Here is a 21,841-nt window from a genome sequence, read left to right as displayed (position 1 = left end):
GGGGGCTCAGGTGAGGGGTGGCAAAGAGCCTACTCACAGGGGCACTGTCACCGTAAAGGGGACAAAGCTACAACCGCCTTCCCAGCAGCCCCGCCCACAGTTTGGAGAGGTGGGGGTACACCAGGCAGCAGGTCTGGGCACAGCCTTTTCAAGAGCTTTCCTCAGAACCCCACCAAGAGGGGCCTGTGCCCCCAGCCCCAGGCCGGCCACGTGCTTCCCAGCGCCACCACTGGGCCACCCATGGGGCTCTCCGGCCGCGTCTCCGGCGTGACGGGAGCTCCCGCACCGCGGCCTCCCTCTCTCCTTCAAGGGCAGGGATGCCATCACGAGCTGCCTCTGGACCCCATCCACCCCTTACTCGCCCCCCAAAGGCCCTACCTCAAGCACCATTTCATGGCAGGAACTTGGTGGGGACACAGATCCAGGCCATAGAGACGTGTCCCCTGCATTTCTAAGGGGACAGATCAAAAAGCCCCCAACAGACAGACTGCAAGTTCAAGTCTGGATGGTGGTGATGAATCCACAAAGCACAGTAAGAGAGTGACCAGGAGGGGCCTCTCCAAGGGGGTGTGACAAGGACAAGGAGTGGGAGAGCGGGGGCAGGGGTACACGGGGCAGGAAGGTGCCAACGGCCAGCGAAGAGCAAGCACAGAGGCCTGCAGCGCCCAGCGTGTCTGGGGACAGCACAGCGTGGCCACAGGCGGACACTGGGCTCTCCCCAGGGGGACGGGGAGGAGGGCCGCCGACTGGAGTTACGGTCTCGGGGAGCACCCTGCCGCCTGCAGACAGACAAACGGGGACGTGGCCAGGCCCGGGGGATGTGGCGGGGTCACGGCCTGCTGCCGGCACAGAGGTGCGGGAGAGCAGGGGCCGGCCCCACATGGGGAGGACACTGGTGTCGCCGCCACAGGTCCTGGAGTCTGATACTCAGGAAAACAGACGGGGGGGGGGGGCAGCAAGGGTGACCCCAGGTCCTGCACCTTCCGGAAGACCGACCACCCTCCCTGGTGCCAAGGCTGCACTCAGGACCAAATATGTGAAAATCCTGGACGCCAAAGCGCCAGAGGCGCAGGAGGGAGACACCAGCAACACTCCTCCTGCCCCTGCAGTTTGTGGTGGCCAAGTGTCCCACAGAAAGCAAAACCTAACCTAGAGACTCTAGAAGGCCCAAACACCACACTCAATCCTGTTTATAAGAGCAGCTTATCAAAGCCTCCTTTGAAAAGTAACTGCATAACACAAACTCTAAGATTAAACATTTTTAAAAAGGCAGGGACGCAGAGGCCCGGGTGCTTGAGGGGCCGGGACCCCGCACTCCGGCGGGACCCCGCGCCCCCTCCGCTCAGGCCCGCTGGCTGAGCACCTGCCCCCGCGAGCCCGGAATGTGCGGGGGGCTCGCGTTAAATTCCTACAGGAACGGTCACTGAGAGGCGCCTGGGGGGCTCGGTCAGTTAAGCATCCGATTCGGCTCAGGGCACGATCTCACAGTTTGTGGGTTCGAGCCCCATCTCCGTGCTGACAGCTCAGGGCCTGGAGCTGCTTCGGATTCTGTGTCTCCCTCTCTCTCTGCCCCTCCCTGCTCGTGCTGTCTCTCTTGAAGATAAACAAACATTAAAAACATGTTTTCTTTAAATGAAAGAAACGGAACGGTCACTGAAATTTCCTCCTTCTGAGGCGACCTCTCCACGCAAACCAAGAACGGCACCCCCCTCCGCACGCCGAGGCTCCCGATCCCCTTTCTGTGTCAGAGCTCCGCGCTGGGACACCAGGTGCTCTGGAACAGGCCGCCTGGCTCTGGGTCCCGGGTCTGGGAAACAGCCTAACGTGGCTGTGTGCAGCAAGGAGGCTCAGGGACGGGGCAGCACCTCTGCTGTGTGTTTTCCAGGGGTCAGAGTTCACAGGAGGGGCAGCTGCCGGGCCCCGGCCTCACGCTCAGATCGCCGGCACCGGCCGCGTCACCAGCAGAGTAAGGCGGGCACAGGCTGCCCTGAAACCCAGTTTGGGGCCTGCCCGGTGCGTCTCGCCCCCCGGGGCCTCCCCGCGCCCAGAGCCAGGACAGCGGCTCGCTCCCCCCGCTCTCACAGGAGCTCTCACACTCTGTGCTCCTCCCACCTGCCCCCTCCCCACGGCCCACCTTTGAGAAACAAACCGGAGCCGCAGCCTCATAGGCGGCCGCCCAGCGAAACAGACACAGACCCAGGGCGCCAGGGAGCGGGCACCAGGGCGCTGCAGAGGGGGCCCTGGGGCCTGTCCGAGCCCGAGGCCTACACTAGGCCAGGAAGGGCCCTTGCTTCACCCACTCAGCGGCTTCCAGCCTGGAGCGGACGGGCGACAGCTCGGCCAGGGCGGAGGGTCCCACACACCTCCCACTGCGTCCGGTTCACACGGCACAGCCCCAGGCTCGGCAGGGCTGCGGGGGGGCGGGGACAGTCCCCCAGCCGCTCCTCCCCCACTGCCCATGGGGCCGCGGACCCCTCACGCCCCGCCAGGTCAGTCACCCTCGGCCCCTGCTGAGCCGGATGCCTGGCCACTCCGCTCCTCTCTCCCACACGGTCTCCCCACACAGTCCCTGACTGGGAGCGGCCTCTCCAACGTCCTACCCGGGGGTCCCACGCTCTGCTCGCTACTGCCTCGGTCATCTGGAAACACCTGAGCTGCCCCGGCCCCCTGGCCACGCTAGCCACCCGTCTCCCCACGCCGTCTGTCCACACGTGGTGCCGGCACCTGCCCCCGGGTCCTCCCCCAGCCCCAACCCCACCCTGGCCTCCCAGGTGGCTCTGCCACCCTTAGGCTGCAGCCACAGGACCCTCCTGAAAGGTCCCTTAATGTCCCCAGAGGCTCCCAAAGGCCTCCCCTCTCCATTAATGTGGAAGCCCGTGCCGCAGGGAGAGGAGGCCTCTGCGGAGGCACGGGACCCCCCACAGCCAGCCCGGGGGCAGCCCCAGCCCCACCAGCGGGACACAACACGGCCTCCATCAGGAGAAGACACTTGGGGTGCAGCCACGGCGCATCTTACCTGATAGAGCTCCCGCAGCCAGGTCTCCTGCAGGTGTTCTGGCTGTAAGTCAGAAAGAGAAAAAGAAAACACAGTCAGATCACCGACACGGCCCCAACGCACGAGCAGAAGCCAGTGTGACGAGCACCCACCCACGGGCCTCGCTGTGAGGCCCGTGCAGGGGACCCTCCCACCCCCCAGGAGGGGGCCTGGCTCCGAGGCCCCGCAGCACCCGGAGCCCACACCTGACCCTCAGCCCTAATCAGCCCCACGGGGGTCACCGGGAGGGCCAGTCCGCAGCCGGGCCGGCGTCTGCTGCAGGACGGCACAGCGGGGGCCAGCCCAGGTGGCCGCTGTCCTCCGGGGACCAGGCTGGGCTGTGCGCTGCGGCCCTCGGGCCAGCTTCCCGGATGCAGCAGGGAGCGGCAGGGCGCCGGGGCTGGCTTCGAGCCCCCGGTGCTCCCAGAAAGAGCTGCTGCTGCGACCTGCTGGGGGTCGCAGACAACCTAGCCCCCACCGTGGACGAGGCACTGACAGGAAACGTGGGCGTGACACTGGGCAGGAAGGGCACTCTTCAAGGCAGGCCGATGGAGCTCGGGAGATCTGGACACACCAGTGCCACACGACACTCACAAACGGTGACAGTGACAATCTCACGGTAACTGTTCTCATCACACAAAACCCGCCCCCAGCCCAGGGACAGCGAGGTCCCTGCCCTGAGCCCAGACGCACCCAGGACCTGCGGTGGCGGCAGCCCTCGCCCCCCACCCCAGCAGGCGCTTGCTGCTCCCACCCGTGCCCTGAATCACAGGAACGCGGGGCTGCAGAAGAGGCGACGAAGGGAAGGGGGCCGGCTGGGGAATGAGGGCCTGCAGGCCACGGGTGGGGAGAGCTGAGGACCGCGCGCAGACACGGGGCCAGGGGCCAGGCGGGTGTGGGGCCCACCCAGCCCCAGGACCAAGTGCAGGGGCCGGGTCCAGGGCCAGCCACCCCCACTCCCACTCAGCGAGCCCCCCAGACTCCGCTGTCTCCCCCGCAGAGCAACAGGGAGGCAGCTACCCCAAGAAGACAAAACAGGGGGTCTAGGCAGGATGAGCAGCAGGTGCGTGGAGAGGCGCACACAGGGGTGCCCACACAGGCCCCGCAGCCCCGGGACGGCGGCAGGCGTGGCGTGGAGCCGCAGTCCCCAGGTGCTGCGGGAAACGGCCCGGCGGGTCCCTAAAGCACGAAACAGAGTCTGCATGTGCTCCAGTGAAATGCAAACACACGTCACACACAGGAGCGGACACCCACAGGCCCCGGGGCGCTGGTCAGAGTCGCCCACAGGTGCGAACAGCCCAAATGTCCATGTGCAGACGCACGATGAGCAAAACATCGCCATCCACACAAAGGACTGTCACTAGGCCTTAGGAAGGAAGGAAGCCCGGCGGCCCGCTACAACACGCAGCCTCAGGAGCACGCAGTAAGGGAGAGAGAGTGACACGTGACTCCCCCAGCAGCACGCTCCATGCACACAGGACGTGGCCTGTGGCCGGGGCGGGGCTAACGGGCACGGCTTTCCCTGGGGTGATGGACACGCCCCGACGTGGACTGCGGTGGTGGCCGCACGACTCGATGAGACCCCCCCCCCCCGTTGCGCGCCTGAACCGGCAACGCTGCGAGCCTCAGGCCACCTCCCGGGCCAGGGCCCCAGCAGCCCCTGCCGGACCCCCGTCCCGGGACGGACGGCAGAGCCGAGGGCAGGGCTGTCCACTGCGGGGGGGACGCAGCGCCTTCAGGTGCGAGTGCCCCCAGGCACGGAGGAGAGGACGGCCCAGCAGCACGACTCGTGGCCCGGGTCGCGGCCAGGATGCAGCTCCCGCCGCGGCTCCTGCGGGGACAGAACGCTAAGGCGCAGAGCGCGGCGGGCGAGACCACGGACACTTTCTCTGTTTTCTTCACTTCTGATGTGCTTACCATACCACACGTTACTTCCGTATTTGGGGTTTCCTTCTAATTTTATTTATTTATTTTGAGAGAGAGAGAGGAGGAGAGGCAGAGAGAGAATCCCAAACAGGCTGTGTTTGATCGGCGCAGGGCCTGACGCAGGGCTCACTCGCTCTCACGGTTTGCGAGTTTGTGACCTGAGCCAAAACCAAGAGTCGGACGCTCAGCCGTGAGCCACCCCCGTGCCCCTGCTCTCTCGTGCTGCTTCCCTTGGCGTCCGAAGCGCGAAGCAGAGAGCAGGGGGGCCCCGGACGCCGCGGCTGCCGCCACAAGCATCGGCGGGGGGCAGAGGGCGCCCGGGGAGGGCGGCTGGCAGAGGGCGAGGCCCGCCCGGCTGGCGAGCCTCTGCAGAGCAGCTGCTCCGAGCGTCAATGCAGACGCGCCCCCGTGCGCGTGCCCACAGCGCCGCGACCTCCCTCCGTCACGCGCACACGCGCACACACTTGCTCGGACGCCCGTGGCCCCGGCCGCTCCCACCGCCACAGCGCAGCACCGCGGGCAGGGCCTCCGCGACGGCGGTCCTACTGTGTGCCCACCGTCGCCAAATTCACACCTGACTTGTGCTTCGTGTGACTAAGTCACTCAAGGGTTAATATTCCTTAACTTTAAACAGCACGCGCCCGCGCGTGGGCGGCGCAGTCCCCAGGAGGGAAGCGTCAAGGTCCCCGCTGGGAGGCAAACGTGACCCTGACAAACCGGAGACCAGGCGCGCGGGAAGGGAGGGGCGTCTCACCGTCCCGCCGGGGACGGCCAGCACAGGTCCCCGCGGTTCGGGAGCGCGAGGGCTCACCGCGGGCCCCTCACAGCCGCGGGGGCTGCTCCGCCAGTGCCGAGCCGGCTCCAACTAGCAAGTCAGACACCGACCGATTCTCCTCCCAGGTGACCAGAGAGTCAGGACCCCAGCCCGGCCGGGACCGCAGCCGGGACCCCACAGGCTTGCCAGCCCCGCTCTGGCCCACACCGGCATCTCCTGGACCCGCCAGGGAGCCAGAGCGGCCGGCGCACTGCCACCGGAGCCTGGAGAGGCAGGAGAACACGAGAGTCACAGCCCAGACCTGCCCTCCTGGAGAAGCTGCTGGAACCAACTAGTGAAGGGTGCCAACGGTCAGCTGGACGCCGGTGCGGAGAAGCGCCCAGGAGGCCCCACACTGGGCTGGGTCTTCCTTCCAGGGAGCCCGGCAGCTGCTCACGGTCTCGGTCGGAGAAAGACCCTCCGGGCGCTGGCAGGGGGACGGCGGAGCAGCCTCGGTGACAGACGCCCTGCGTGCTCTCCACACCACAAGCCTGCACGCTGGGGAAGAGGGGTCACCAGGGCCAGGGCCACCCCTGGAGAGGGCGCCTCCCCGCCACCCGCCTGCCTATGGCCCTGGAGGGACGGGGGTGGGGGGAGGCACGGTTCGGGGAAGCCGTCTGAGACTCGGCCGCAGACCGCAGGGCACCCCTCCCCCACGCTGTGCCAGCTCGCCGGCGGGGCTCCGGCGCCAGAGGACGTGCCACCGACCACCTGCGGGCCGGCCTCGGGAGCCCCCAGGACCCAGGCAAGGGCACCAGGGGGACACGAGGCCTCCGACAGCACGGCCCAGAGCCAGGCTAACAGAGGGCCTCACACGACCTCAGCCCCTGAGCCGAAGCTCACGTCCAGCCCTCAGCAAAGAATCACCAGGCTGACCCACAGGCAAGAGGAAAACAGTGCAAAGACAGAGAAATCACATCCGAGTCACTGGCTGCGGCTCCGCCTCGGGCCCAGCAGAACCCAGCACAGAGCACACGACGACTCTGACGGAAACGGGAAGGCGCGCAGGGACGGGCGGTCACCACGCAGCGCGACTGAAACTAAGACGGAATCCAAAGGAAATACGAAAATCAAGACCACCGTGGTCACGCGGAGGGGACAGGCCGGGAGCCTGAAGACCTGTCAACAGAAACTTCAAACCAGAAAAGCCGAGAACAACACTGATAAAGGACAGAAAGTCCAGGAATCGCAAGGCGATCTCAGGCACTGGGGCTTCAGAAGGAGCCAGAACAGACAGTGGACAACACCTGTGGGGGCCTAACGACCGGCTTTTCCAACGACGCAGGCGGGGGAGGGCGCTCAGGGCCACGGCCCCAGGAGAGCCCCTTGGGCACGCAGAGTCCAGCCCACACCAAGCCGGGGTCCAGGGCACGGGGAAGAGGGACGAGAGCAGGACCCGGCAGCCACGACACTCGTGCGGGCGCCCCGTGGTGAGAGGGAACCACCCGGACTCTGCATCCAGCAAAACCACCTCCTGAAAGCTACGGAGAAATAAAGTTGCTCTTAACGGAGAAAACTCATCCCCTGGGGACAGGCCCTGAAAGTTCTTCAGGGAGAAGGAAAATTATACAGATCAAAACGGTGGGTTCACATGAAGAAAGACAAAGAAATGAATAAAACTTCTTCAATAAAGGTCTGCAACCATTAATGTCAAGTTAACGAACCAGGAAGTGCCTGTCAGTTCCCATAGCACCTGTATGCGCCCCACCCATGCTCCCCAAGAACCCCTCCCAGAGTCCGGGCACCCGTGGAGATGATAAGGTGTCACTCCCCTGGCCAGGGGACACTAGTGACAAAGGTGGAAGGATTCTGCAGGTGTAATTAAACCCGCAATTAGCTGATCCTAAGTTCATCAGAAGGGGCGTTATCCTGGGTGGGCCTGCCCTTATCAGTGTCAGGTGAGTAATTTCACAGGAGGCTCTAAAGGTCGGGGACGGGAAGCTGGGCACTGGCTCTCTGCAGCAGCCAGTGATGACCTGGGCCGAAGCCAGGGCAGCACATGTCCCCCCAAGGAGGCCGGGCCACCCCCTGCGCCCGGACGTCCCCCTGCCCCGAGTCTCCCATGGGAAGAAAACGGACACAGGCCCTCACGTCATAAACGCGGGTGGGGCACAAATGACCAACAGTCAGTGTCACTGCAAACCAATCGCCCACTCGGATTTTACTGTGAAATGTGGTCTCCGGGGAGGGCGCCACTCTCGCCGCAGGCTGCCCGTCCGCGAGGGCCCAGGCCGCGGGGCGCCGAACTCGCTCAGCTACGCATTTCACGTCGGGTGCGACAGCCCTCGACGGAGCCCTCCTGTGTGGTTTTCTGGCGGGTTTCTGTTCACTTTTTCTTCAACAGTAAATCTGGTTTGCATTCATCCTGGTGTTACTCCAGTTTACGACATAATTCTGTGCTTTGACTTCTCGAGTTAAAAGTTCTCTTTACGTTTATTATTTCTTGTTCCAAAGCAACAGAGTTGAGCCTGACACAACACATGTGTTGGAAGACCGCACGGCACAGCTCACGCGCCTCGCCTTGGGGCCACCGCTGTCTCGTGGGGAAGCGCTCGGCACCCCCGCCCCAGGCCAGGAACAGGGCAAAGACGCCGTTATTTCCAGGCCACTTAGGCCAACAAAGGTACTAAGGAAAGGCTCAAAGAGAGAGAACCACCAGGAGGGCACGGGTGAGAGGACAGCATGTGCCAAGGACCAGGGTCGGCGAAAAACTAAACACAAAAGAATTTAGGAGAAAGGGCAGGACGTACAATTAAGATAGAAATCACAGCCGTCCTAAACGTCAACAGCGGTCAGAAGACGAACCGAGGAAGAAAGCCCGTCACAACCGCAGCGCCGAGCAAAGATAAAAGTCAGGATCGATCTCTTACTGTGAATGTTCCGCGCAAGGAAGGCGGCAGGTCGCTCCTGGCGGAGGCCACACCAGACTGGAGGCCCCGGGACGCCGCCCCGCCCCGTTGCCCGCACCCCTGGCGGCGAGGCCCCGCAGCCCCGCTAGGCGGGCTGGCTCCAAAGCTCACGCAAAACAAGCTAAGACTCAAAGCCACGGTGAAAAAGGGCCATAGGCTCCGCCGCAAGTAAGCAGGAAAGGCGGGTGTGGGATGTCCGCCACACGGCTTGGGCTAATCTGCCTGATGCCGGAACTCCCAGAGGCCAAAGGAAAATGCCGGAAGACCTAATAGAGAAACTCGCAAGAGACCCCAACAGAGGAATCCAGCAGAGCCGCCGCGTGGGCTGACGGAGTGCGAGGCTCACCCCTGCAGACGAGAGCCAGGCAGCCGGGCATGGGGCGGGGCCGCCCTGGGGTCCTTGCCCACCGCTGTGGCACAACCCGCAGCATGGACACGTGGAGCCCCCCAGCAGCGCCGCTCCCCACGGCAGGCGTCTGGGCACGCGGTAACCGGAGAGAGCAGGGCAGGAGGCCCAGACGGCCGGTCGTGCCCCCACCGACACTCCCCTGCAGCTCGCGCTGTGCCCTGGGGGCCGGCCTGGCCTCTCACAGAACACACCTCTGCCCCCTCCTCCCTCCTGAGCCTGTGCGCAGAGAGGGCCAAGGCCTCCGGGGGATGTGCCCACCGGGTGGGCGCTGGTTGCAGATTCCCCGGGAAATCCTGCCTCCCGCCACAGGCCTGTCCTTGCGGAGGAAACCCATTTCCTTTCACAAGAAAGGAAGTCTTGCCAGCGCATTCAGAAATACCCTGAGGCTAAAAATAGTTCTGTAAAAGGAAGCGAAGGTGGGCCTTCCAGGAGAGCGGCCGGAGCTCCGGGGGTCAGGGCCTCCTGCACAGGGGCAGGGAGAGGGCCGCCCGCGCCCCCTCCCAGGGGACCCTCCCATGGGCGACAGCTCCGGAACACCTGCTCTCACACGACACGGCTGCGCTGAGCGGCTCTCAGAGACGCGCTCGGAGCCTGACTCCCCGGGGACAGGCCTGGGCGAACCTGCCCACGGAATGACCAGCTTCCCCTCAAGGGCGCCTGGGGACCTCACACCCTCACCATGACAACGACAGTCACCCAGGATTGAATTCTATTAAATAAGATTTAATGTGGAATAAGGGCCTATAAAAACGGAAATGACGCGCCCCGTGGTCACCTTCTACCCAGGCCAGCCTTCGGGGCTGAGAGCATCTCTGGCACAACGAGAGAGGGCGAGCGCTGGACCCTGGGTGCCACAGCGACAGGCGGGGATGACCCCGCACAGCCCCCCTGCCTGCCGGCCCGAGGACAGACAGGCCTCCCCTGGGCCCCCGGGACTCCTCCTCCATCAGGACCCTGGTCCGAATGCCCCACAGGCGGGCGGGGGGGAGGTGGCGTGCTGGGGGAGTGGGGCCCTCACCCCCACAGTCTGCACCCCAGGGCCTCGCGGGCAGACACCCGAGACACCGAGGCCCCGATGCCCGGTCCCGTCCAAGCGCCACGCCAGCCAGCAGTCCCTGTGCCGCCCCGCTCATGCGGCTTCTCGGGTTAACAGGACACGGCGCGCACGACCCTCAGGACTCACACCTGAGAGGCTGAACCCAGCCCCGAAGCCTGCAGAGCAGGTGCAGGGGGCTGGGCAGGGAAAGGGGGTCAAGCAGGGCCCCCGAAGTGCACAGATGACGAAGTCTGAACTCCAGCTTAAGCACGCACCTGGGTTTGGGCACACGGATGCCCGGCAGCAGCAAAGTCCAGAGCGCAGGCGGCGGGCTGCGGAGAGGAGACCTCGGGCAGGGAGGGCCCAGGGCGAGGGCACTACCGCCTCTGACGCACACAGGCCCCTCTGGGGCCGATGCACAAAGAGGCCGCTTCTCAAATGAGCAGAGCAGTGTTGGGAGATCCGGCAGGAGAGGCCCAGAGCGCTGCAGGCCGCCTCCAGGGCCGGCCTCCACCTGGCAGGTACCCAGGACTCCCCTGGTGGTGCCTGGCACCCCCATGGTACCCAGCACCTCGCCATGGCACTGGCACCCCCATGGTACCCAGCACCTCCCCGTGGCACTGGCACCCCCATGGTACCCAGCACCCTCCCGTGGCGCCTGGCACCCCCACGGTACCCAGCACCTCCCCGTGGCACTGGCACCCCCACGGTACCCAGCACCCCCCCGTGGCACTGGCACCCCCAGGGCTCCACTGGCCGGGCTCGGAAGCAGAGAGGACAACGTGCGGCCAGCCGGGGCTGCGGACACACCAACGGACAGACAGACACGCGGCCCCGAGGCCCCACTGATCACGTGCGTGTCTTTGCGACAGCAGCGGACCACCGGAAGGTGAAACGTGAAAACCCCAGTTACGATACCACAACACACACCGCGCAGGAACACATGTAACGAAAGACACGGGGGACTCTGGGCGGACGACCGCTAGAGGTGCCGAGAGAAACCAAGAGCCATGGAAACCAGGGACTCGCCGTCCTCACTGAGCCCTGACTCAGCGGTCAGATGCCAGCCCCCCTGCTCACGGCGGGTCCAGGGCGGCCCCGGCCGTGTTCGCAGGCTCTCTGGGAAACGCGCGCCGTCTCGGGGGCACGTGTGCAGAGGCGGCGGGCCGCGGACGCCCACAGCGACCGTGCAAGGACCGGGGAGCGGAGGGAGGCGGACGTGCGGCCTCACTATGCAGTTATCGTGACCCAGACAGGCGGGCCTGAGTTAGATTCCACGAGCAGATCGATACCACGGAACAGAGTCAGGAAGAGACACGCACGTGTGCTCTGACTTTCAACAGAGGTGCCAAAGCAACGCGTGGGGGAAACACCCTCTGACCGACAAACGGCGGCGAGCCAGGCGCCACGGCGGGAGAGCACACCTCCTCCTGCCTCGCGTCACACACAAAATGGATAAAACCCGAAGTGCAAAAGATAAAGCCACACAGCTAAAGAGAGCACAGGGAGAACTCTGCAGCAGGCAGATTTCTTAGGATAGCAATATTTATGAAAATTCATAATTAACCGCTGGTCACTGAAGTCGCTGTAAGGAGAGCAAGCGGGCAAGCGGCAGTCCGGGAGACAGTGTGTGCAAAACAGCCACCTGTCAAGGACTGGTATCCAGATACGTAGAGAACTCTTCCAAATCGATAACAAAAACGATCCAATAGGAAATGGGCAAAGGGTGGAAACAGAGAACTTTACTGAAAAAAAAAAAAAAAGACGCACAGCCGGCCAACAAGCACCTGGAGGCGGCTCAGGATCGCGACCTCCGAGGCGACGCGCACAGAAGCCTCAGGGAGCTGCCGCCGCAGGCCCCTGCGGGCCTGGGTGACAAGGCCCCCAGCGCCCCACACAACTGGGGGCACGCAAAGCGGCCCAGTCGCTCCGGGAAGAGTCTGCCCGTGACACGGCAGCTCCTCGCCCGGGCGGAGTTTCCCAGGAGGAATGGAAACCTGCGCACAAAAACATGCAAATGAAAACGTTCACAGAATCTTTGCTTGTGACCATCAAGACGTGCGGGGGCGAGCGCCGGGGACGCGGGTGCTGGCGGGAGCGGGCAAGGGGCAGTCGCAGACGGCGCAGGCGACGCCAGGACCCTTGTCAAAACCCGGCGCGGGCAGACCGGCGCGACGGACGGCAGCCCACACGGGACCCGCAGGCGGGGCGTCCCCGGACAGGCCGAACTGAGCTGGGGGGGAAACGGGGTCCAGCTCCCTGGCAGGAAAGGGAAAGTTAATAGTAAAGTCCTTTCTGCCTGTAGTATGTGCTGGGAAGAGATTAAAAATAAAATGTAAACGGCTGAGCCGGACAGTCGGTGAGGCCGTCCTGTGACGGTGGCCGCAGGCCTGTGGCTCCAGGACCCAGTGTGCTGTGCTCTTCCCCCCAGACAGAATCCCTGCGGGCTGGCAGACCCGGACTCACACCGACCAGACACGGCCCCTGAACCTCCGCGAAAGCTGGTCGGCCCCACCCCAGGGGCTGCCAGCGAGGCCCCAGCAGCAGGACCGTGTGGCCGCAGGGCAGGGCCTCTCCGGGCAGGGGTGGAGGGAGACCGAGAGTCAGGAGCCACAGAGGATGGTCAGGGCCACGGGGCCATGAAGCCCAGCACGTCCTTCTCCAACAATCTGACACGATAATTCTGAGTCTCGGGAGGTTTTTGGTTTTTTTTAACCTTAAAATTCAAGACCAAAATAACTTAAGTCTAAAAATAGGGCCCCTGTAAAATAAACACGTGCAAAGTCCCTCCCACTGGCAAGGACGACGGAGCCCCACCCTGGGCAGCGCCGAGTGTCACATGCCCCCGAGCCTCGCGGGGTCTCCAGGAGAGGGACAGGACTGGAGGCTGGCGACGTGCACCAGGGCCCCCCGCTGCGGGCAAGGCTGGGTCACCCCCAGAACCTCCTCCACAGCCCCGTGCCCTCCACTGGGCCCCACAGGCTGGACCCGGAGGCGGCGCAGGGGCTCAGGGGCTCCGCAGGCCCCGGCTGGTAGCAGACTGCGCATGGCCAGTGGTCCCCGGGGAGCAAACTCCCCCTTCCCCGTGTGCCAGGCACGCTGCCAGCCCTGACCCACTCAGTCCTCAACCCGGTGAGCCAGGGGCCCAGAGCCCCCCGCCCTCCTGCTGGCCTCCGGCCGCATCTGAGGCCCAGAAGACAGGGGAAGCGCAGTGGCGGATGAGCAGACACGCAGCCTTTGACTGTGTTTTGGGCCAGGACCGAGGCGCACGGGCCTGCAGAGTGGCGCCCTGGGGGGGGGGGGCAGGCAGAACCACTCACCCTAAGCTCTGGGGCTGCCCACAGACCAGCTCCAGGCCATGCGGGGCCCCAGACAACCTGAGCCCAGCTGGAGGCTGGAGGTATGAACACAGAGTTCATAGGACATGGGGTCACCATACCTGGCCTGCGGAGCACAGGGTCACTGGTACCTATGCCTATAGGCCACGGGGCCAGTGACAGCTGACCTCCAGGCTGTGGGGCTGCTATACCTGGCCTGCAGGGCTTGGGGTCACAGACGCCATGCCTGTGGGCCTCAGGGTCACTGACACCTGACTTGTAGGCCGTGAGGCCATGGGGCTACTGACACCTGTCCAGCCAGGCTGTGCCCGTGCGAGCTGGTGGGGGACACGGGACAGCTCCCAGAAAGCCCCACGGGAGGGGCTCGGGCAGAGCTGGAGGGAGTGGGACAGGAACTGGGCGGGTCATCAGGGACAGCGGGGACAGAGAGGTAGGGCCAGGTGAGGGCTGAGCAGTGCTGATGTTCTCCAAAGGCCTGAAACACACATTTTTTACAAATCTTATCAGATATCCAAAGCAAAAACTAAAAACCATTTTCCTGCAAAGGAATTCTAAGTGAACTCATCAAACATGAGCTCTTCCGAAGTCACTACTAAGGAAGGAGAAGGAACGTCAGGAAGTAAGGAGAAGTGTGTGGGACCCTGCTCGCAGGGCACTGGCACGGGCCACACAGGAGCCCGCCGCCCTGGCAACCCCCCCGCCCCCGGAGGCAGACGCCCGGGGCAGCTCGGCCTCCACGCTGGCCACGGGCAGAGGCCACGGGCAGCTTCCAGAAACGGAGCCGCCACTGGAGCCCTGGAAACTCCTTCCCATCCCGCTTTCGTCGAGAGTGTGGGCCCCGCACCCCCGTGAGGCTGCGGCCTCGGGTCCATCCCGACGTGCGGGCCTGGGGGGGGCCCGGCTCTAACAGGACCCCAGGACTAAGAACACAAAACACGCCCCGGACGCCCCTGCCACTGAACGTGGACGTGGACGCGCCTCCTGCTCAGAACGTCCAGGGCGGCAAACACCTGAGCGCAGGCGCTTCAGGAAAACAGCGCGGAAGTACGAATTCTGCGCCTCCACGATGCTGAGCCTCCTGCAGGTGCTTGTTGGCACACAAAGGATCGTGGAAGGACAGCCTGGAGCCCGTGACACCCACGGCCCGGACGACACAGGCCACAGAGGCCCACAAGCGGCCACTCTTCCCGGAGCAGGTGAGCTCGACTCTCTGGACCCGGAGCCGGGGCACCTGCTTCCGCGCTGCCCTCTACCCGTGGCTGGCGCCCAGGACCCCTCCCACCTCACCCCTTCTCCCGGGGCTCATGCCATGGCAGCCACTTCCCACCAAGGGACTGTGCGCCATGACCTTACTTCTCCGCAGGCCCTGCGGCTCAGGGGCACCAATGGCCCCCCGCTGCTCCCCCAGCCCTGGGAGTGCCCCACCCACAAAGTCCCCCCCCATCCCATGCAGGCGCTGCCACAGGAGCCGCACCCGCGGGCAGGCCCTGCCACCCACCCCGGTCCCCAGGAGGAGGCACAGGGAGGACAAGCAGCTGGCCCGAGGCCACATGGCCACTGGGAGTGGCTGCAAGATGTGAACCCACTGTGGCCAGGGGCGGGCTGGAGCTCCTTGGCAGGCCTTTCAAGACCCTTGGTAGTGCCAGGGGCCTCACAGCCAGGCCGTCCTGCACCAGACCCTGTCCCTGGCGCCTGCCACCCCCTGCCCCCATCCCCGTGCACACCGGTGACAGGCCTGGCCCCTCCCTCCACACACTCTCCCAGCTGTCAGTCACAGCCCCTCCCCACCACCAAGCCTCCGCCTCCCCCAGACAAGGGGTCTCTCTCCTCGGGTTTCCGACAGGAGGGGTGCAGGTGGCACGTGGTCATGAGTGCACACACCGGCTCCACGTGCGCAGGTGCAGCGTCTGTGAGGCTTCCGCTGGCACCACGCGCACCACGGTAAGATGTGGCCACACCGTGGCCACCTGTCATTCCGGAGGGAGGTGAGGCCACGCAGCTTTGGCCACGTACAAGGTGATGTTTCTCAGACACAAAACAAGGGTCCTGCCTGTCCTCCCTGATGCAGAATCAGAGTCCGGAGACACCGGTGTGCGGGCAGCTCTTGTCCCAAAATTTTAGCGCTAGATTCCTGCTTCTCTTCTTTCCATTCAAGGGCAGCATTAAGCCTCATTTCAAAACAATCCTGAGTGAGGCGAAACTGCCAACATGTAGCCAAAATGCCCACAAGTAAACTGACCCAGAAATGTGACCGTGCTCCTCGGAGCACGACCTGAGTGGCCACCAAGCCCCTCAGGACAGGAAGCCCCTGCCTCCCTCTCAGATCAGGAGCCTGGCGGGAGCAAACGCGGGTGAACAAGAGACAGACGTGACCGGGGAGGACACGAGGTGCTGCCTCAGGGAGCCGCCGGCCCTGCCCGCGGACGCCAGGACGCCAGGCCTGCGCCGAGGCAGGAGTGGCCGCGCTGGGCTCTGCTGGGCCCTGGCTCTGCTGGGTCCTGCCGCCCGGCCGCAGCCCCCCCTTGGGCCCCTGTCCCACATGGGTCACCTCCCCCGCCTCCGAGGGGGCTGGCGTCAGGGCCAGGGTCAGAGGCACTCTTTGCACCAAAACACAGGCTTCCCTGGCCGCATCCACCCCAGGCTCAGGCCCCAGATAAACGTGGGACGCACAAAGCGGCGAACCCAGAGACAACACGGCAGGGGGTCAGAAGTCCCCAGTGCCCACTGACCCCATTCGCTCGTGTAAATTTAATCTCAGACACAAGTTAGCATCTCCAGGCTTGTGGGATACCCAGAGGACTCTCCTGAAACCTGCAGTAAAACCGAATCACTTCACGAAAACGGCGCTCCGGGCGGGTTGCCTGCCACACCCCCTCTGTCCCGTCAGCTTCTCTTCAGGCGCAGCAGCCCTATCTGGAACGCCCTCGCACCTTCCACCTTGCTCCTCTGCCCCTGTCCCGGCCAGGATCCTGCGCACATGCGTCAGCTCCCTCCAAGCCTGGAGGAGCCCCAGGGGCCACGGCACGAGGCGTTTCTAGACTGCAGACCCGGGCCTGCCGGTGAGCTCACGTCCGCGTGGCGGGCTGTGCGCAGGCGCCCACCTCAGGCCTCAGGGCAGAAACCAGACTCATACTGTGTGTGCTCCCCCTTGGGCACTGGCGAGACGTGAGTCCGTGTGGACGTCTACTTAGTTTGCAAGGTAAATGCTAAATGCTGAAATGTAACCCATAGAGCCTGTCTTCCAGGACAATCCAGAATAATCTAACATGCACACTGCTAGCCCATCGAGTGGAAAATGTAAGTATCTGCACCGTGTGCAGTGCAGGCCCCCAGAGCGGGACAGAGCGTAGGGCAGGAGTGGGTCAGACGGCCAGGGGATGATGGTCCAGCCTGGACCCTCCCCAGCCCCTGAGGCCTCAGGGCACCGCCACAGCCGGCGGGGGGTGGCGGGGGGTGGGGACTGAGGCGAGAGTTGTCTCCCCTTCCCGTGCAGGGCTGAGTCCCAGAACCCCCACTTACCCATCCCCTCGTTCTGAACCTACCCTTCACCCTGCAAACACAGCAAACCTACAGACCTACAGGCCTGGGGCTCCACGCACTGGACCACACAGGACAAGGGCGGGTCCTCGGGGGAAAGGACTGGACTGCTGGGCACCCCCCCACACCGCCGCCCGACAGCCAGACGCCTCGTGTGTCACAGTGACACAGCCTCCACCAACGTGGCCGAGGATGTGCAGAAAAGGGCAGAAACCCGAGTGCGGTGTGGTGGGGGCACCGTGGGGGAGACCGCGTCTGCAGGCCCGGGGGCCAGGGCGGGCGGCAGGGAGAAGCCGTCCCCAGAGGGTACGGCGCTGTGGGAACGGAGCCGTCCCCGAGGGCCACCAGGGCAGATGGCTCTGTGGCGGCGAGCACGGGAAAGAAAGGATGAGGCTGAGGAGAGGCCACGTGACGGGTCCTTCGGAGCCGCGACCACCCAGACCCCAGCCACACAGCCACTCAGAAGCTCAAGGCCCCGGGGGCGCCCAGCGGAGACACCCCACGAGTTTAAGTTCATACTTGGTTCCTTCTCACCAGTGTAAACATGGCTTAAGGATTTCAAATAAACGGATTTCTGCCCGGGGAAGAATGAGAGGTGAACGCACTCGCAGGCCTGAGGTCGGGTCAGGGGTGGGGGACCTGCCCTTCTTCCCTCTCGCCAGTTTCCAAGTGACTGTGCGCATGCTCAGCCGGCCTGGATACCAGCTCCATGGCGTCTGGCCCCGCTGACACCGGGCCCAGAGCCGACAGCCCGGTGGGCGCTCCTGCCGGTGGTCCCGCCGCTGCCCCGCCCGGGCAACACCCACCCCCCCCCCGGACTCCAGAGTCACCCCAGAACCCCACCGGGACAAAGCCACCCCACTGTCAGCTGGTGGGGCACAGGCCTCTTGGGGGGGAGGGGGCACCTCAAGGTGGAGCGCAGGTACTCCAAATGCCACAGGCACACAGGCCTATGGGCCACTCTGCGGAGAGGCGCACACGCCAGGCGCTAAGGAAGAGCGCACGTGTTTACATGACGCACGGAAGAATCCAAAGAGCCGGCAATGAGCCGGGAACCCGCCCCGTGCCAGCATCTTAGGCCGCAACTTCACAGCCCTAAAGTTAGGACTAACACTGCCTACGGGGCTTTTAAATTCCAGGGACCAGAGCCGCTGCCACACACGCACTCTGAAGAGGCTTCGCTGTCACACCACAGGCCTGCTGCCGTCACACCCCGTACCCCTGACCACCTGACAGCAGGCGCAGGACCCGAACACACACTCTCCATTTTCCGGTCGGCCATGCGGCTTCTGGCCCTGAAAAGTCACCACACCCCACCTGCTTCTTGTTCCCCAGAAGCCAACAGGACAGTCCCCGTTAGTGGGTCCCTTAACGGGGAAAACCAGCCCCCCAGGCCCTTGCTCACTCCCTGGGCCAACCCCGCCCTGCAGCAAACAGACCCACTGTCCTGGCGGGACTCAGACACCGTCAACTGCGGCATCTCGGTAAGCCCGCGTCTCCGCCAAAAGCAGTCACATATGAAGTCACCTTGGCCAACGTCTCTTTAAAAGGGGGCTTCCGTTCCAACTGCGGACACGACCCCATGGGGACAGCTCAGCCCTCGGTGCAGACGGCCTGGGCTCCAGCGTGGGGCTCGGCCTCCCAGGAGCCCCGTGTGGGCTGCACAGACGACAGAGGACAGCGCAGGATGCCACCAGAATGCGAGAAGCAGCACAGGACACACGTCCCGGGGCCCTGGCAGCGCAGAGGCCGCCCCGGGTGAGCGCACTCAGCAGCAAAGTCAGGAGCCCGGGGCCCGGGGCGCACACCTCGGGCACACCTGCTCCGGACCCCTCGTTTTCCTGTGGAGACGGGATTGAGATGCGTGCTCCCCGGGGCCACTGGGAGGATCAGCTGGGAGCACCAAAGCGCCCCCGGCACCCGAGCTGCTCCCTCCCCGGTCAGCCCTGCTCGGGTCCACGCTGCGACAGCCCCGTGGCCGCCCGTCCCGCTCACCGGAACCGCACACAGTGGCCGTGGTGGGGACTGGGCCACCAGCGCCCCGAACGTCAGTGGGGGTGAGGGCGGGGCCCCTTCTCCCTTCCCCTCCACGCTCGGCTTCGTTCCCACTGGGCAAGAGCCCCGGTCTCCAGCCTCTGCTGCTGACTCTCACCATCGCTCCCTCACCTCCTCCCACCAGCCCCCTGCACTGCCAGACCCTGACCCTCACGGTGGCGTTTGGTCTCCACTCCTCCGCCGGGACGGCGGCTGGCAGATGGCCCCGCGCAGCGGCATCCAGGACGCGAGGACGTGAGGCTAACAGACAGCCCTGGCGCCTGGCGTCCTCCTGTCCTGACGGCTGGGAAATGCTCAGGGTCGGCCCGTCGCCCCGCCCCTCCAGAACCACCCGTCAGCGTCCCGACACCCTGACATGTCCCCACGGGGTAGCCGGCTCCATGGCCCCGTCGTGGGTGCACGAGGATTCTCTGGTACTCGGAAATACAAGCACATGACAGAGTGTTAAAAACAAACACGACAAAAGAAGAGACGGCGGCTGTCCCGTGTGGGGACAAAGGCGGTGGGCGTCGGGGGCCCTGAGAGAAGGCCCGGCAGCCCCCTCGCCGAGGCGGCGGGCCCAGCACAGAGGGCCGGCCGACGGGCCCCACGACAGAGCCCGAAGGAAGACCCTCGGGCCCCTCAGGCGACACCGTGGCACCCCTGGGCGCAGCGTGGAGCGAGTCCCCCAAGTGAGGGTAAGACACTGCAAACAAACCTGAAGTTGGTAGCGCTGCCAGCGTGCCACGGAACACGCCGCGCCCTGAGTGACCGGAGCCGGGCACACACGCCCCTGGGTCCCCTCAAAATTGCCCAGACATCCCTGTGGTCTAGATGTGCTGCCTCACTTTCTCCAACTGTGTGTGACGAAGGCGCACATCTCTGGCGATAGAGTTTCCGTCTTATTCACGCTGGGTTCCCGCCGTCCCACCGAGCGCTGGCGCCACGTGTGGACGGGCAGACCAGAGGGCTCGCTGTGCTGAGACGGGAGGTCTCGCCGAGCCGCCAGGCTGCCCGCTGGGCCCCCCGGGCGTGCTCTGCCCTTGGCACCTGCACCGCTGGGCGCCCTGACAGCACCCGACGGACTGTGCCAGCCGGAATTCTCAGGATTTTCCAGAGGCCGTCACAGAGCGCCAGGCCACCGTCATCGGACGACTTAAAAAGTCGGAGAACAGCTCACGTTAAATCTCCTCCCAACAAACTTCGCATCCAGAGGTCACTAAGCCACAGTATTTACATAAGCAGGTCTTGAAACGAGGAGGCGAGAAGGGGGGCTGGGTGCAGGCCCAGAAGCCGGCGCTGCACCTGTCCCCCCCCCCCCGTCCCCCGGGGACGGTCCCCCGTGGAAACACGCGCCACCTCACAGGCCGTGGGGAGCTGCTGGGAGCTGCTCCGTCCTGTCCCCCCCCGGCGCCCGGACCCTGTCTGGAACATGACAGGCGCGCCGGAGTCGGCAGCGCGGGCCGGCCGGTGTGCTCCGTCACAGCTGCGCGTCTGCGTGTGCACCACCGCACGTGTGTGCACGACCGCGCGTCTGCGTGTGCACCACCGCACGTGTGTGCACGGCGTGTGGTGCGCGTGCCAGGAAAGGATTCTGAAATTCTGCGGAGCTTGTTCTGCTTCTTTCCTGCCTGCGCACGGAACCTCCCGCACTTCGGACCCCAGATCCGTGTGACCTGCGTCGGGTCCCGCTCTCCTTCCCGACCAGCACAGACTCTGCTAGTGACGCGGTGACTTGACGGAATCGGGTGGAACGCTGGCCTCACAGAGTGAGCGTGCTGGGGCTGCGAGGGGGCGCGGCTTTCTCTTCCAGCCCGGCCTCCACGCCGTTCCCCGCGCCGCGTCGCTTTCGCAGCCCCGCAGGCCCCACTGCCCTCTCCCTGTCTTCTGCAGGTGTGCCGAGGCGCCCCTGACAGAGCTGTGGACGGCGAGGGGGAGCGGCGGGGTGCGGCCCGGGCGTGTAACATCATCGTCACCGCGAGGTGCGCCGGCGTCCACCCTCCTGGATGCAGACGGTCCCCCCAGCGACACCCGCCTTCGAGGGCCCGATGCGGCGCCGTGAACCAGCCGTCGGACCGCCTGGCACGGTGCCCTGCGACCCATCGGGGGCCCCACTGACGAGGCCCTCGGCGCGGCTCTTCTTCCTCAGGATTCGCTGCTGCCACTCGCACGTCCACCCGCCTGTCAAACACCAAAGCCGCGGGCTGACCGGGGCCGCCCTGCTTCCCTCTGGCCCGGCGGGCACAAGGTTAGCCGGACACACCCCGGGAAAGTGCTGAGCCTGCTGGGAAGACCCCCCCCATCATAGGAAAGCTGTGTGTGACCTGGGGGGGTGGGGGGGCCACAGCGGCCAGATCCTGTTTCTAAACACGACTCTCCAGCAAAGCAGCAGAGCCTGGGACGCTGGCTGCCGCCGGGAGGGGCAGGACACACAGGGCGAGTCAGGGAGCGCTCGGAAGACCAGCCGGACGGGCGTGCGCACGGGGCCAAGGGAAGGACGCCAGCAGCCAAATCTGGGGCGACTCAAGACCCTCCGGGCAACGGCACAGTGCAGCCTGCTCGCCCCCGCGTGGGGGGCGCACTCGGAGACCGGCCCTCCCTGCCGGGCACGCAGGGGAAGAGGGTGACCGGACAGCGGAGAGGTGGCGGCCCCGAGGTAACGTCTGGGTCTTCTTCCCGGAAGCCCGGAAGCCCAGGCTCATCGTGAGAAGACGTCTGATGAACCCGAGGTGAAGGACACCCACCAAGCCCGCCCACAAGAGTGAGAAACTGCCAGCCTCCAGAGGAGCAGAGGAGGCGACCAC

General features: G+C 65.1%; 1 protein-coding gene across 3 annotated transcripts in view; it reads right to left on the bottom strand.

Moving 5' to 3' along the window:
- The window catches only part of INPP5A (inositol polyphosphate-5-phosphatase A), a 157,672-nt gene that overhangs the window by 112,725 nt on the left and 23,106 nt on the right, over positions 1-21,841 (bottom strand). For all 3 annotated transcript variants that reach the window (XM_029932810.1, XM_029932811.1, XM_029932812.1), the window contains exon 2: positions 3,017-3,058. In XM_029932810.1, coding sequence (XP_029788670.1) covers positions 3,017-3,058 — 42 coding nt within the window. The remainder of the gene's footprint in view (positions 1-3,016; positions 3,059-21,841) is intronic.

This window comes from Suricata suricatta, chromosome 2 (genome assembly GCF_006229205.1).
Source record: "Suricata suricatta isolate VVHF042 chromosome 2, meerkat_22Aug2017_6uvM2_HiC, whole genome shotgun sequence".
NCBI lineage: Eukaryota > Metazoa > Chordata > Mammalia > Carnivora > Herpestidae > Suricata > Suricata suricatta.
This window is presented reverse-complemented; position numbering and strand designations above follow the sequence as displayed.